General features: G+C 43.5%; 1 protein-coding gene across 2 annotated transcripts in view; it reads left to right on the top strand.

The window, feature by feature from the left end:
- Positions 1–17,246, top strand: part of FAM178B (family with sequence similarity 178 member B) — a 120,135-nt gene that overhangs the window by 93,222 nt on the left and 9,667 nt on the right. The window contains exon 15 of one of the 2 annotated variants that reach the window (XM_089537702.1): positions 11,773–11,862. The exons of the other annotated variant lie outside the window; for it this stretch is intronic. Within the exon in view, the coding sequence (XP_089393828.1) occupies positions 11,773–11,778 (6 nt within the window). The 3' untranslated portion in view covers positions 11,779–11,862. Of the gene's footprint in view, positions 1–11,772; positions 11,863–17,246 lie in introns of those variants that run through there. 2 annotated transcript variants of the gene reach the window in all.

Here is a 17,246-nt window from a genome sequence, read left to right as displayed (position 1 = left end):
CAAAGTAAGAGGATCACCTCGAAACCACTTCAGGGTTTAATCCAATTGTGCCAAGAACATCCTTTCTGGAGTGACAGCTTTTGACACAGAAGGGAAAAAACACACAACACAGTTAATAGCGGAAGGGAGAACTCGGAATATAGCATGCAATATATGCACAATTTTAATTTACAACATCATCCCTCCCCATCTCCCACTCTTTTCTCTCTTAAAAATGCTTCCCGCTTCTCCCCGATTGTGACTTATAACGTATCTATATCTATACTCTGAGTCTTCCTTCCACTTTCTTGCTAGTCAAACTTGATTCTTACCTATGCTTTACCTCTATATCATATACATAAATTAGATTATTTTTTTAGTCAACCCTATTTAACAGCAGTCAAATCTCGTAGTACTGACAACCCCCTTGTTTGCTTTAAATACTCTATAAAAGGTCTCCCAGTTTGTAAGTTTTATCTGTATTGTATGCTAAACTGCTAATTTGTAAACTGCCTTGGGGGATTCTGGAAGTTGTAGTCCCCCAAAGTCACATCTTTAAGCTCTGCTCTTTTAGTTCATTGTTGTCTATATTGGGGTGGCAAACCTGTTTCAACCATGCTGGCTAAAGCATTCTGGGAACTGTAGTTCCAAGAAAGTAACTTTATTGTTCCAGGTCTAGGGTCGCCATGTTTTGAAAAGCAAAAAAGAGGAGCCAGTTATCGACTTGTTGGCTTCAAACCACCAATTGCTCTGACAACTAACTCCCACTTTTAATATATCTGCTATATCAGTGGTGATATTTGCTAGTAGCATCAACATTCATTGAATGTAAATAACATCCATATTTTCATTCTGTCTCCCATTCCCCACTTCTTCTGTCAGCCATCTCATTTATTTCCACCAAGTCAAAAATCCCCCAGCATTTTAAAAACCCACCCAGACAGAATTTTAGCTCTGAAAAGAGGACATGTCCAGGATAAGGCGGATGCATGGTAACCTTGCCCACATCCCATGTTTGTCCATCTCAGAGGTTGGAAAACGTGGAATTGGAGCAAAATATCTCCCTATGTAACTCCATAAAAAAGGCTAAGCAGTTGTTTCCATCCCAGCCTCTCTGGCTCACGTCCAGTTTTTCTCCTTTTAAGATCACCCTCTTTCTCTGAATTTCTGAGACGCAGACAACCAGATATATATACTCTAGCTTACAGGCAAAGAATGCATCGACAAGGCGGCGTGGTTAATGAAAAGAATTAACCTATAACGGAGACATGCCCCTTCATTAATAGATATTGATGTTCTCCTCTCCCAGGCTGCTCCTGGGGAAGCTAATGGCGGTTTCAGGAGCCCTGATTTCTTCTTTCTGCTCATGAAAAAGTGCAGCCTTTGGAAGGCAATAAACAAAATAGAAAAGGGCTCCCGCGTCTCCGCTCAGAACAGCAAATTTCGGCATATGCTACTATTTATCTACAGCTCTCCAGATATAACTTTTTCCCCCAAAATGGCAGAAATGATTCAAGTTCATGTGCCCATAAAATGCATGTGCATTTTTTCCTTTATTCTGGGACAGATTTTCAGAGAACGGGGGACAAGGACTGTTTCTGCAGATTTTCAGGTTGAACTGGGCAAGAACAAAAAAGTCCACCAGAGGAGAGGAGGCGCCAATAACAAGGAATAAGGGAAGAAACGAAGCTCCAGGAATGCACAGAAATATAGATGGTATTGGGCCAGTAAGATAGCTTTTGTGCATCTCTGAGGACCAATAAAGCCTTTATTTCTGTGCACCTTTAAGACTTCATCTCTTTGTCGTTTAAAAAGGCCAGCTTTGTTGGGCACCTGTTGGCTAGTGCTGATAACATGGTGAACGTCCTTCTTTTCAGATCATTATTACAGTGCAGAGGAGTGGCAAATGGTTTTTGCCACATATTTAATACATCAGACAAAGGATTACCATGTACACATATAACTCCATATGTGAAAGCAGCCCCAGAAAAGTGCAACTTCTAAAAACAAGACAATTGGCACGACTCCAAAGACATCAGATTCGCAGGCCCTTCCTCTTCACACCAGATTTGCCTTCCTTGCTGCCAACCCACAAGGAAATAACCGAACCCAGCAGGGTACTCCATCCTTTTTGCAGCAGGACTTTGTATGTGAGGAAATCCAGATGTTTGCAAGGCGGTTCGGTTGCAGCCGAGCGGATGTTCTTCCTCTTTCTTTGTTGGCAGCAGTGAGCCAACTCTTTTAAGCATCGCTCAGTGCTTCATGGGGGGCAAAGAGGGGAGCATGCAAGCAATTTTGGCAGCATGTTGGAACCCGACACGTGAGAGGGAGGCATTGAGATTTGTGGGTTCACAATCAGCCCCAGGGGGTTTTGGGGGGGGGAAGAGGGTGACTCCCAAACTGGGGTCTAAAGCCTTCACCAAGCAAGGGAGCTTCCAGAAGTCCTGTTCCTGCATGTTCCCCTTTCACTTCCTTGCAGACAGAACTGAGACAGCAAGTTGCTTCTTGGATTGCATTCAACAAAATTTGCAAAACTTGGGGGGGGGGCATGTGTGTCATTTTTGTGAGCTCCTGCGGCTTTAGGACTGGAGGCAGAAAGTACCTAAAAAGTTGACTCAGCAGGTTGCTTGATCCTTGCGTTTATTCTCCGACTCGACAGCACCTGGAGAAATAGCACACACCGAAAGAGGGAGGATTCTGGGTCACCCAGGATCTCTAAGCAAAGTCTCTAAAGGAGGAGAGAAGTTAATACAGGTCTCTAAAGGAGCAGGAAGTTAATGCATCTTCCTTATGCTTGGGATCAGAAATGTTTTGAATTTTGGAGGGTTTTTTTTGGGGGGAGTTGGAATACCTATTATTTGTGTATTATTGTGACTTCAGTCTATTTCCATCTGAAGAAAGACGTTGGCAGCATGAGCTTTCCTAGACTTCAGGTGCATTTGGAAGTAGACTGAAGCCTACAAAAGCTCATGCTGCCAACGTCTTTCTTTCAATCAGTCTCAGAGGTGTTACAAGGTCTCTCTACATACCAACTTCTATCTTATGGTTAGTCTCAAAGGTACTGCAGGATCCCTTTGCAGACTGATATTTCAGACTGACACAGCTGTGCCTTTGAATTGTATACCCTGCGAATGCATCCCAGAATTCTTCCAAGGGTTCATATTGTGCATGACATATTCCTGCCAGAAGCACTAGGCTGGGTATTAGTTTAATATTTTCAAATGGCTGTCACTTTGCTGGACCTTCATCCAACCAGCATGAGTAAAAGATATTTGAATTCACACACACACACACATACACACTTGCTTTTGATGAAGCGGCTTGGGATCTCTCCAGCAAAATTTCTGCCTTCAGGTGAATCCTAAGTGCTAAAGATATCCTCTTGTTATATGAGGGCAAACTAACCAAAGGCTATTTCCCCCCGTTTTCCTTCACAATCCTTACAGTTAATGAGTAAATGCTACTAGAAGCAGCATGTGAGCTAGTTTTCTCTTTATGGGAAGGGGCTGTGTCTCTCTAGGACACTTAAGCCTGCTTCCCTGGATAGGTTTTGCTTGCAACCTTTCACCCGACATTTGTATTTGCACCGTAGACTGACTATAGAACAACAATAACCCCCCCAAAAAAGCACCTGTGGCAAAAATCAATAGATTTCTTGGAATGTTTCAAGTCTCCGGTGTAGTTTTGGTGTTGTACTTATTAATAAAAGAATACTGTAAATGTGGAGGGGATGAAACATGAGGATGCTGTTTATGACTATTCAGGTGACAATATTGTGGAAGGATAGTGTTCTAGGTCTATTTCTGCATATGATCTATTTTACTTATATCTTGCCTTTTTTCCATAATGAGACCCATGGATGCTTACAGTAAAAAGCAAAAGCAAGGTACAATTAAAACAATATGGGGTAGAAACTTTTTAAAACTTTAAATAGACTATCATATTAAAATACTTAAAATACAGTAGACCTTGAGTATCCACTGGGGTTTGGTTCCAGTAACCCTTGTAGATACCAAAATCCGTGGATGCTCAAGTCCCATTATATACAACGGCATAGTAAAACATGTCCCTTATATAAAATGGCAAAATCAAAGTTTGCTTTTTGGAACGTTTAAAAACCTGTCTAAGGTCCTATATGGCTTATAAGTCCAAACTAAATGAAAGATTGTGTCTCTTTATGGGAACCCATCAGAGCCTTTCACCAGCAGGCAAATATCTTCCTATTCAGACAGCAATTTCATGATAAATTGGTTGGAGGGAATCATTTTTAGGATCCGGTGTGCTTTAATCTTAATGTCATTCTTATGTTTTTGTAAGACGATTTTACACTTTTTAACATGAATGGCATTTCCCCATGATAGCTTGTTTCATTGTGTTCTACCATTTTTGGCAAGACGCTCTTCTCCTTAAAGGGGAGTCCTTTATGGAGACCTGTACGTTTTTACCTGTAGGCAGGGAAGCAGTTGAAGGGAGCCAGAGAGATGGGATTTAGAGGAAAGAAATAGCAAGAAAGGAAGATTAGTAGCTTCCCCCTTGATGTTCTTTTGTTCCTGATTGCTATTTCCAAGCCTGATCTTCAGTTTAAAAGCATGTTTCGGGAGAAGAAAGCAAGCAATTGGGGATGGGGGGCAGTTCAGCCCAAAGGAAATGCAAGAACCTCTTTGTTCTCAGGCTCCAGCTGGTGGAGCTCTGTGTTCTCTGTCCCATTTCTATGTGGAAGAAAACCTGCTTACTGCTCTGAGCAGCAACATCTTGTTGGTGCTACCAATTTTTGGGAGCATGTGCTCTTCCCCCAGAAGCCACAATCCGCCTTGCTCTTTACCAACCACTGCCATTTCAGTCAAAAAACCTTTCTGTTTAGCATGGCTTTTTGGTCACTGCTGCTCTTTAAGAAAAAGAAGTATTTATGCTTTGTTCTTAATCCTATCGGCAGACAAAAGGCTAAAGCAGAGGCAGCCCAGAATATTGCAAATGCTTTGGAGAAGGGATTGCAGTTCATCTCAGCAGGCTCATCCCACCTTTGCCATTGGCAAAAAAGGCCTTGTGGGTTTCGGGATTGTTTCAAAATCTTATCGAAGTGGTTTGGCTAGAGATGACAGGCAGGAAAAGTGTGTGTGTGTATGTGTGTGTGAAATGTATAATTGAATGAATCTTCTTTTGAAACCACATGTGTGTGCAAATATGTGCCTTCGTGTTCCCTGTCGACTTCTGGCTACCCTGGGTTTTCTTACGTAAGGAATACTCAGACAGAACTATGTATGCTTTTATTACAGTTTCCAGATTTTTGAAAGCTATTTTGAGTCCTTGTCTAGGAGGAAATGTCTGGGTGTATGTGTCTTCAAGTCACTTATGTTGACCCCATGAATTTCATAGGGTTTTCTTAGGTGAGGAATAGTCAGAGGTGGTTTGGCCAGTTTCTTCCTCTGAAATGCAGCCTACAGCCCCTGGTATTCCTTGGAAGTCTCCCATCCAAGAACCAACCAGTGCAGACTCTGTTTGGCTTCCAAGATCAGATGGGATCTAGTACCTTTAGGGTATGCAACTCTCTTAAAAGATGCTTTTCTGCTTCTAGTCTCCTCTGTTCTTCCCCAAAACTTGTGATGCCTGTATTCCCATTTTATAGCTAGAAAATGGATCCCAAAAGAGAAATGATGCTCAGTAACTGCCCATAGCAAAGCCAGTCTTATAGAATCATAGAATAGTGCACTCTTGAAGGAAGTCCAGGAAAAGAAAGGCAGGTCCATCTTACATTGGCATCTCTTTGTGATGACAGAATTCTAGCACTTTGATACCACTTTATCTGCTGTCCTGCGGAATTCTAGGTTTGTTGTTTGGGGACGCAGTAGAACGTTTTGTTGGAGAATTCTAAATACTACACAAAACTACAAATCCCAGAATGGAGCGGTGGTGGTTAAACTGGTGTCAAAGTGCTAAAATTGTGCAGCGAGAAAAAGACTGTTATTTACAGACTCATTTCCAAAAAAAAAATGATTTAATTATCAACCCATAATTTAATTATCAATTTATGGAATTTTATACAGGGGTAGCCTCGTCAATTTCTAACTCCTGCATCTTTTCCTACAGCTCCTTTTGATTTCCACCCCCGAATCCTTTAAGATGGGAAAGACAGAATACCGGCAGAAGGTTTTTTGATCAGTATCCCATCTGGGAACTCTGTGCCTGCCTCTACGAGAGCTTGGAAGAATTACTTTTGCAGACAATAATTCCTAGGATCCCAGCATGGCTTAAAGTTATAGTCCCCAAAAGTAACTTCTCCAAGCTTTTCCCACTCTCTGCAGAGAACCCCACACTTTCTGCCCACTCTCAGATCTCTCTGTGGCTGGATAAATCGCCTTCCAAATGGTGCAAGTCTGGTTTGTAATCTAAATGGCGCAAGTCTGGTTTGTAATCTAATAGCCGGAGGCGTCAAAAACAGCTGGGAGAATGATTCCTGCAGACTGCAAGACAAGCCTGAACATCTGGTTCCACAATGGATGCTCTCCAGACTTTGCTGTTCCTCCTCCTCCTCCTCCTTGCAAGAATCAGCTGCTGAGGCTGGCGAAGGGGGAAAGAGCAGGGCATGGAAGCACTCCACTCCCATTTTGGGATGAAAACATACAAGGGGTCCCCCCCGCCCTAAATTTTCAGGCAAAGGGGATTTTTGTCCTCCTGAATTTCCGCATCTGAGTAAAAGCAAGCAAAGCTTCTAACTAGGCCAGCTGCCCAGTTTCATAACACCGACGAACTGTTTAGCAATCTGACTCACCTAGCCTTGCAAATATATTATCTGAAGAATGGCTGAGTGCCCAAAGGAGCGTGTGTTTACAAGTAAGGCTGCAAGTTGGTTGGAGGCAGGTTTAATAGGAGTGGAAGGTTGTTGTTGTTGTTGTGTGCCTTCAAGTCATTTCTGACTTACGGCAAACCTAAGACGAACCTGTCAAGCGGTTTCCTTGGCAAGGTTTGTTCAGAGGAGGTTTGCCATGGCCTTCCTCTGAGGCTGAGAGAGTGTGACTTGTCCAAGGACATGCAGTGGGTTTCATGGCTGATCCAGAAATTGAACCCTGGTCTCCAGAGTCATAATCCAATGCTCAAACCAATACTACAGCATGCTGGCACTGGGGGAGAAGGTACTAGACATTATTTCTTAGGGTCCTTTGACACTACACAATTGCAATCTGTCCAAAGAAGTCAGGGAATCTGCAGTTTAGAGAGAAGTATTTTCAATTCTCAACCAGAAAGTTCTAGTTCCTCCCCAAATTACAAACCCTATGATCCTAGAGGAGGCGGCCATGGCAGTTAAAGTGCAACGCAGTGCTGTAGTTGTGTAGTGCGAAAGGACCCTTATCCGTAGAATTAGACATTCGCCAGGAAAGGCTTTCCTATCACAGCTTCCCCACGGCTACAAAAGCTTCACCTGTTTGTTTCTGCATCTCATACAGCTGCCCAAAGCAGCAAAGCTCTGCCAATAGGCAGAAAGAGTATGTGTGTGTTGTGTATGTTTATGTGTTACCACCCTACCCCAGTTCTACTTCCCGAATCTGCATTTCTGTTTGGAAAGCAGGATGGTCCATGTTGCCAAATTCATCTCAGAACAGATGCAAAGTGGTAATAATCATGCTCCTGCATGCATGCAAAATTGCCAACTAAGTAATCACATTTACATATATTTAGGATTGGTAGGGAAGGGCATCAAGGCAGGCCAGGGAAATGGATTCTTAAATCACCCCCTTTATGTGAGCAAATGGCCTAAAGACCCTAAAGGCATCAGAATTATAAGCAGGGTCAGCCCTGGTTAGAGCTTGGATGGGAGACCACCACCTAGTACCAGGTGCTGTAGGCTACGTTTTGGAGGAAGGAGCTGGCAAAACCACTTCCAAATTATCCTTGCCTGAGAGAAACCTTTGGAATTTGTGGGGTCGCCATAAGCCAACAGGCAATTTGAAGGCACATTGCACACACACATATTGTGAGTGAAGGTGATTTCAATACTGTAGTTGTAGCTCATCACATGAGGAAAAGATATCCATCCTCAGTCCCCATCGCAGTGTTTAAATGGAAGAGATCACTAGGGTGGATGGACACGTTATTTTCGGTGACTCCTTCTTCACATTAAGGCATTGTTGTTGTTTATCATATATAGCAACATCGATGTACATGGTACATGGCACTTTACAACAGAGTAAATCATATGTGTCTCACTCAAGGTCAACCAGTGGGTTTCATGGCCAAGCTGGGAATTGAATCCTGGTCTCCAGAGTCATAATCGAATGCTCAACCCACTATGCCCCACTGTTGGAGTACCACTGCATTAAGGCTATGGGGGTTGTGATTTAGCAAAAATAGGCAGGGAAGAGCCAGGGCTCTGGTTTATAGATTTTATAAAGGCTCTCCCTCTTATATGTATGTTTAGTGAGTATTGTCCCACTGCCTTTTGCCTGCCTGGATTCACAGTAGCCACTAAACATATGTGTAGAGTCTCCTGCCTGTGACCCACTTCCACTGACCTCGCCACACAGCTCCGTGAAAAACAACAACGCACAATCCTAATCCTGCCAGTAAGAGGATGAGGCGCTTCATCTTGAGGGTTGGCAGGCACCAGGCGAGCCTGGGGCAACCCAGGCTGGTGCCATCCTACCCTCTCTTTAACACACACACAACCTACACACAAACACATCTGGTGATATGGCAGAGCTATCAGGCTGCAGTAACATGAACTTGGTCCCAGACTCCTCTGTCTAAAAAAAACCCTGAGGAATTTGGTTTTAGCTGTACAGATGCCTTCCCTTGATATGACCCTGGCCTTTTCTGTTTTCTGGGGAGGAAAGCGATTGTAAAGTTATGGGTCAGCATCTTTTTGTGGGTTTTCTTTTTTAAAAACTCCCCTTGGCTTTAAAAGAAGGCAGCTGCTTCTGACAAAGAGAGGAGAAGCAGCAATGGCATTACAAATAAGGCACTTTGGCACCACTTTGACTGCAAAGAGAGGAAGAGCAATAACACTATGGGTGCATCCTGCATTGCAGAAATAACACACTTTGGCACTGCTTTAACTGCTATGGTTCCATCTTATGGGATCCCGGGATGTGTAGTTCCTGGTGGCATCGGAGCTCTCTGACAGAGAAAGCAAAGCATCTCACAAAATGACATATTCCCAAATTCCATAGCATGGAGGCATGGCAATTAAAGCAATGTCAAACTGTGTTAATTTTACAGTGTGGATGCAGCCTGTATGTGCCTCCAAGTAGCCTGTTGCCATGAATTTCAAAGAGTTTTCTACTAGTCTGGTTTATAACCCTTCTCTGGCATAATTTGGGGAGGGCGTGATGGTTGCCCTTGCTTACGAATGGTATGAATTGTCCTAAAGAAATCTTTATGAGATATGAGATAGTCCTAAAAGGTATGAGGTAGCCCTAAAGAAATCTTTAGGTAAAGGGCTTACAATTGTAAGACTGAGACAAGGACGCATTTGCTTTTCATCTCTCTCTGGACATCTTGCTTCTGATGTTCATAATCCTCCAATTGCCCTGGATAGGAAAGGACAGATGTGGTTAATCCTCTGCTGTCCCACTTTCACAGCTGCTTTTAAAAAGTCCCAGTTTCTCTCTCTTCCTCCTACTTTTCTCTTTTATTCTCTGCTTGCTTCAGGTCTTGCAAACTGGGATCCAGTTGCAGAAGTTGTTTGTGCCCAATTCATTCAGAAGGAGGGCAATACGGTACATAAATTCCAGTGTTTCTCTGCTTAAAAGAGTAGTTTTGTGTGTGTTTCTGCTTCACTGATCACTTTTCCCCCTCTTGCTGCCTGGTTGCACCTTTGTGACCACACTCTGAAATGGCTTGGCCATCTGTGTCCAGTTTCTTATCTACAAAATGTTTTTGCTGCCAACATTTTCAAACTGATTTTTGCAACGTGAGATGCGACAGAGGATCAAGGGAAAGAAGGATGGCATTCCTAGGAGACAAGGAAATTTCTGCAGATGGAACAAACAGGCCTAGGATAATCCACTGGCTGTCCAACCCACATACTGTCTATCTGTGCATGTGCTCTCTTTCTTGTAAGAGCCATTGCAATGTTGATTTAAAGTTAATTAGAGTTGCCCCCTGTTCTTGGAAAAAAGCCTAGCCGAATCTTTTACTTTTGACTACAGCTTGCACAAAAGGCTTTTTCATGGTTTAGAATGAACCCTTATGACTCGCTAATTTATTTACTGCCGCTCGCCCCGGAGATAAACAAAACAAGTCAACAAAACCAGCAAGCCTAGTGGTCATTGTTTTGGTGCAATCCCACCCTTGAGTTGCCAACCCTTCCGTTAGCCAAGTACTGTAGATCCGCGTTTCACGGCAGCTGGATGTTTGGATAATATTTACGGTGATAAAAGTTTCACCTGCTGATTTCCGAAGATGATGCTGTTTTAAAAACACAAGAGCAAGCTGGAGGGTGTGGTGGTGGTGTGTTTTCCCCACTGCTTGCTGAAGTTTGCAGGGATATGAAGAACATATTTTCCAGTTAACGTCTACAGATGCTGGTGATAGAGGCATAGGAGCGAGGGCTGGTTTAAAACTTGGCAGTGCCAGTGCATAGAGGGTTATTGCAGCAAAGTTATTTTTATTTTTATTATTATTATTATTATAAACAGCAGTAGCAGCAGCCTCATTCTTCTCCTGAGTTGCCATTAGGATCCGATTCAGAGCTGCCAACTGGACCGGCTCCCGCTGCCTTTTAACAGCAGCCTGACACACAGAAAATTGACAGGTAATGCTTTCCATTCCTCTTATCTCCCCGCTATGAAAAGCTTCAGCTCCTTAATTTCTATGTGTCAGGCTCCTTCTAAATGCGCAGGAGCGGCAGCAGTGAAAAGGTAGCAATTCAAACTGCATCCCAAGGATGCCTTTTTTTGGGAGGGGGGAAGCTTTTCCATTTAGGCTTGCCAGATTGTGTATGGTTTCTCACCAGCAGCTTAAAGGGACCAAAATAAGGGAGTGAAGCTTTCTGGAAAGTGTAAAGGAGCATTATCATGTGCTCACGCCTGCACATCAAGGCTGAGCTACAATGGCATGTTGCAAATTTAGCAGCTTCACAGCCACAGGTCTTGTTACACACACCTTTGGATTACATATTCATTGGTGATGATGTTAGCGTCACAGAGCTACATTCTGTCTTAGGGCTTGTCTTGTTGCTGTTGTTAACTGCCCTCGAGTCGGTCCTAATTCATGGTCACCCTATGGATGAGACATCTCCAAGACCTCCTGGATGACTAAATTGAGGCCGTCATACTTTGGCTACATCATGAAAAGGCATGACTTATTGGAAAAGACAATAATTCCAGGAAAGGGGGAGGGAAGTAGAAAGAGAGGGAGGAGATTATCAGATGGTGGAAAATCGGGGAAGAAAAAGGCATACTCCCAGAAAAGTTGCACCATTGCGCTGAAGATTTCCAGATGACATTGTGCTTATTCAGTATTAACCCATGAAGATCCAGGAATGCTCCAGCAACAAACCATTCATGGGACTTAATTTGGGTTAAGTCCTGGATAAGCACAGTGTCGTCTGAAAATCTTCAGCACAATTGTGCGAGTTTGATGGGAGTATGCGTTTATCCAGGACTTGTCCCAGGAAGAACCAGGAATGCCCTAGCAGCAAACCATTTCCAGGACTTCCCTGTGAATGGTTTGTTGCTGGAGCATTCCCGGATCTTCACGGGAGAAGTCCTGGATAAGCGTGACGTGTCTGAAAAATCTTCAGTGTGATCATGCAACTTCTGCCAGGAGTATGCCTTTACTCCCGGCTTTTTTTTCCAGATCTGAAAATCACTGAAGACCACATGCCAAATGGCTAGACTCAGTTAAGGAAGTCGTGGGCATCTACAAGACCTGAGCGGAGCAGTGGAGGACATGAGGTCTTGGAGATGTTTCATCCAGAGGGTCACCATGAGTTGGGATTGACTTGAGGGCAGTCAATAACAAACAACAAGTGGCAAAACCCACCAATTGTAGTCCAATGTAAGAACGGCTGTTGGAGCAAGAAAATCCCAAAGACCCAAGTCCGAGCCACCCAGCTCCCATTTGGATTGTATCCATCTTTGGATTGCTCTCCCTTTTAAAAATGTAATTAAAATTTAAAATTTAATAAGAAAGCTACAATTATCAAGATGTTGAAATCCAGGAAATGCACTCCCTTCCTGCGTGTGTTGTGTTTTAGTTATTCCTTGCACAAGGCCGCTTTTCATCGTCTTGTAACTTTGAGTTCAGATAACTGAGCTCAGGGCATGATGGATGGCACCGAAATCTCCATCTCCATCTCCTCTTCGCCACTCCCAGCCCAGCTATCCAACTCATTACTTTAATTTGCCTCGGTTTTATATTTTTCTTTCATGCTTAATTAGAGCCTCTTTTAATTGCTCAGAGATTTTTGGCTGGAAGGCAACTGGGGAAAGTATAGGATTAGAAAATAAGGAGGAGGAAGAGGAGGGGGGAAAGATACGTATTTATTAGCATTTCTCTCTCTACTCAACAACAGCATTAACAGAACAGACTGCATTCCAGAGTTCTAGTATTGCGTTGTTTGGGGTGAGCAATTTAAAAATAACTTTCCCCATCCTCCCCCCCCCCACTTTTTTATTCCCAGCTGGTTAATGAATTAATTACAGTAACTGTGCTTAGTATTTCTTAAATCATATGTGAATGTGCAGATCTTAGAGCTTGGAAAAGTTACTTTTCTGGCCGCAGCTCCCAGGATCTGTCAGTCAAGGGGATACTGCTTAAGCCGGTTGGAAGATTCTGGGAATTGTAACCCAAAAAAGTAACTTGTACAGCTCTTGAGTATTTTTGTAGGAGAAGATGGAAAGAAACTTGGCGTGTGCTGGCTCTTTAAGACCAAAGCAGCCTGAGAACACTGCCAGACTAGAGAAGAAATATATGTCACTCCAATAATGGGAAATGGAAGTACGGGTGCCAAAATCTCAGGGCTATCTCCATTTTTCAGAACATGAGGGAGGAATCGCAAAGTGAGAGCACTGCCTCATTTCTTAGATTTGGGGTTTTTAAAAACATAATTGAATAGTCTACTTTGTATACCTATAGTTGGGGCTCACTTCATCATGGCTGATGCCATCACCAGGGGCTGCTCTTTGTAACATCAACCTTAGGATCTCCTCCAACTCTGTGATTCTGTGACACATTACATCAGTAATAGGACTGTTCTCAGTGCAGGCTTTACTTTTGTAATTTGACTTAAATCCTGCTTTGATGGGGAAATGTGTGTGTGTGTGTGTGTGTGTGTAAAAATGAATAGGATAGAATTTGTTAGACCCTTGTTGCTGAAAAGTCAATCAATCAGTTAAAATTATTGCAATTAACAGACAGCTATTACATAAATATATTACAAATGTCACTTTTGATGTCTGCACGCAAGCATAAGATCAAAACCAAGAAATTAGCCGTTCCAAAAGTTATATATTTGTTAAAATCACGTAATATAAAGCATAGTGTTTCCAAAGATGAAGAAGCCATCATCCAAGTCAGCAGTGGGGAGATATACCTGTATTATAATCTAAACCAAAATGCACAATGTCTTCTATAATTCAGGAGCTACAAAAGCAGACTTGAGTTTCCTTGGGGGTATCTTGGATGTGCCCTGATAAATCTGCCAGGGGACAGATATTTGGCCTTGCCCATGTAAAAGCCATGGATGGGCGGATATTACCATGGATGGATGTGAAAGTTGAACAGTGAAGAAAGCAGATAGGAAGAGAATCAATTCATTGGAGATGTGATGCTGGAGAAGAGTGCTGAGGGTCCCATGGACAGCCAAAAACAAACAAACAAATGAGTCCTGGAACAGATCATGCCTGAAACCCCCCTAGAAGCCAGGATGATTGAACTGAGGCTGTCGTACGTTGGCCGCATCATCAGAAGACACAACTCATTGGAAAAGACAATAATGCTGGGAAAGGTGGAAGGAAGTAAAAAAGAGAGGAAGACCGCATGCTAGATGGATGGCCTCTATTTAAAGAGGTCACAGATATGAATTTATAGGAACTAAGCAGAGCACTGGAGTACTGGGAATTTTGGAGATGTCTCATCCATGAGTCAAGATGAACTCAAGGGCGGTTAACATCAACAACAACAAAAGTAAAAGCCATGTTGCTGAAAAAGGTAGCTTGTCACAGGCCTCTGTTATACTCGTAACTCCTTGCTGCCAGAGCTGTTTTGGTTCTCCTCCTGGGATCTCATTCCCCTCCCCTACCACAACCATCACCACCAAGTCTAGCCTAGTTAGTCAAAGGAGATGAGTGTCTGCTTGTCTGTCTGCCCGCGTGCCTGAGGCTTTCTCTTTCTCCATTGCCCTCCGTTCCCCTACTTGGGCCAGCTCCAATGTCAGCTTACAGCTGGCAGCTCCAGACCTGCTACCTTTTCCGGCTTTGGAGGAGGGTGTAAAAAGGGGAGACGTCCGTGCTCAAGCACACATGCACCTTTTCAGGAGTCGAAAAAGATGCTCTGAGTCATGGGGAGCCTTGGGGTGAATGACGTTTGGGTGACAATCCAGGAAGCAGCCAGGCCTTTGTTTCCACTAGTCGTGTTTTGCAAAGAAGCCTCTTCTGCAAAGAGAGGTCCTGCAGGTCATGCACCAGCACCCAGGTGGAGATAATCCCTTCTGGGAATTTAATGCACACAGCCCTCTTCGTTTCCCAGATGTCTGTAGTTACTCAGCAGGGATGAAGATACCTGACAAAACTTTAGCGGTGCCTTCTACGCTTGTAAATCCTCTTACCAAAGTAGTAGGACGTTCTTGTCTGATGCACATATTCCACACTCAGTCCAATCTCACAGAAGAGGAGGGCTGCACGCAATGCATTTGTGTGTGCAGACACAACTCTGTGGCATGAAGCTGCATGTTTCATTGTGTATCTAGTTCCCCAATGTCATCATCCAACACAAGGGTTGTTTAACACTATTAACACAACTCAGCATGCAAAGATGGATGCCATGCAATCCTAGCGTCCTATGAGCGAGCATGGTGCAGCGGTTTAAATGTTGGACTACAACTCTGGAGACCAGGGTTTGAATCTCGGCTCCACCATGACAACCCACTGGGTAAAGTCACACTCTCTCAGCCTCAGGATTGCAATGGCAAACCCCCTCTGAAGAAGCTTGCCAAGAAATCTCCATGATATGGTCACCACAAGTCAGAAATGACTTGAAGGCGCACGACAACAACAAATCCTAATGTAAGATTTTGACTGTCGTGTCAGAGGCGCTCCCATCTTTATTATTTCTTCCCATCCCAAGGGCTGATATTATGAGAATTCATGCTTCTTTAGACCAGTCTGGAAAGAGCTCTGAATCTGAGTTGTGGCTATGTTTAAGAAGAAGAGAAGAAATGGAAGCACATTGTGCACACTTTTGTTGCCAGCTGTGCCAGGCAAGACACTAATGCCAGCCTTGCCTGGCACTTAGGGGCTGGCAGGAGAATAGGGGATTGCCTCCCACATCTTGAGTCTGGAGCTTAAGCTGTTTGCCTTGCAAGTGCTTAATGCAATTTACTGGCGTCCCCACAGCAAAGGGCTTACCTGCAAACCCCTTTACCTGCTGACCTCGCCTGCTAAGCTTGTGCAAGGCAGTGTGCCATGCTTCCCTTCCTGCTTCCCTTATGGCAGTGGGATTACTTGCTGGGGGAAGGATCGTCAGCACAGGCTAAATCTTCCAAGGATTTAGCAAGAATTGGGACACAGGCATTGCTTGGATAGAGGAGGAAGTTCCAGGAAAAAAGGGACTCCCCGGTTCATATGATGCCAAAGAAGGGAAGGAATAGGAAGGCTGGGCTGGCCCAGCTTTACAAGATCTTTAGCCCACTTCAGAGGCTTCGGCCCCCTCCTTCCTTGCCTGCTCACTACTTTCTGACACGTATTTCATATTCCGGGTAATTCCTTCCTCGATTTCCCCACAGCATCGATGGTATCAGCTGCGGCGGCTGAGACTGCTGAATCGACAACAGCAATCACGTATGCAAAGGATTTTATGGCTCCTGAAAGGACTCCCAGATTTATGGACAAGCTGCTACATGATGTTTCGGGGATGAAAGTCTCCCTTTGTCAGGTGTGTGAATGGTGTCCTCAGCGGACACACACACACAAGACATGTAAGCATGGATGAAGTAGTAAAAATTAAGGCTAAAATAGTATACAGTACGAGAAGAAATGTGGCATTTCTAATCTATACAAAGCCCATGTGTATGTAAGATAAGAACAGAAGCCAGGTAGATTGTGTTATCACTAATTACTCCCTTTGCCAAAGGCTTATCGTGTGTGTGTGTGTGTGTGTGTGTGTATAAGCTTTGCATAAAAATTATGCTGGCTGAATTTCTTGCCTTGCATGATTTGGGGGCCTTATTGTTTACTTTTCCTTTCCCCTACTATTCATTTGAGGATGATGCATCCCTGCATTTGAAAAAGTGGGCTCCTCTCCAAGAAAACATAAAACAAGAACGCTCGAGTCTCCCTTATCCAAATTGCTTGGGAGGAGAAGTGTTTTGGAGTTTGGATTTTTTTTCGGATTTTGGAATAGTTGCATATCCCGAATGCGATATCTTGGCAATGGGACCCAAGTCTAAACACAACATTCATTTATGTTCCCTATACACCTTGTACGCATAGCCTGAAAGTAATTTTCATACAAGATTTGTAATCATTTTGAAACGAAGCCTTGTGTACATTGAACCATCAGAAAGCGAAAGTGTCGCTTTATCAGCCACCCACTAAAAATGTTTTGGAATATTTCAGATTTCAGAATTATGGATAAGGGAGTCTCAGCCTGTATATTTTTGTAGTGCACATTGCAACAAACCAACAATGGATTGTTGTTGGTGTGTAGCTGTCGAGGAGGAGGGCAAAATGAAGGCATTGTCCCCCAAATACTAATTCTGACCCCATTGGGAATTTATGCCCCCAGTAGCTATACTCCTGAATATTTCCCCATTCCTCCCTTATAGGTTTTAACATCCTACCAAATGGGCTGTTTGCCTTGAACCCCAAATAACAAAGTTCCCATTGTAGAAGAAGATACTCTGCAACATTGCAGACCATTCCGCCTTGTCATTATCTAGTCATCTCGGTTGCAGTTCCCTCTCCGTAACCTGGAAGGATTTGATTTCACCCCTATTTTGCTTCCACATCTATCCCTGGTAGCACACCAATTACTCCGCCACGCAGCATTGCTCCATTTATCACCTTTGCAATCTTTGCTCGTTTCACGCTCAATTAAGTATTATATTTACC

Source organism: Sceloporus occidentalis, unplaced genomic scaffold (genome assembly GCF_023333645.1).
Source record: "Sceloporus occidentalis isolate IW3139 unplaced genomic scaffold, rSceOcc1.0.p SCAF_9, whole genome shotgun sequence".
Classification (NCBI taxonomy): Eukaryota; Metazoa; Chordata; class Lepidosauria; order Squamata; family Phrynosomatidae; genus Sceloporus; species Sceloporus occidentalis.
Note: the sequence above shows the minus strand (reverse complement) of the source record. Positions and strands in the feature narration are given on the sequence as shown.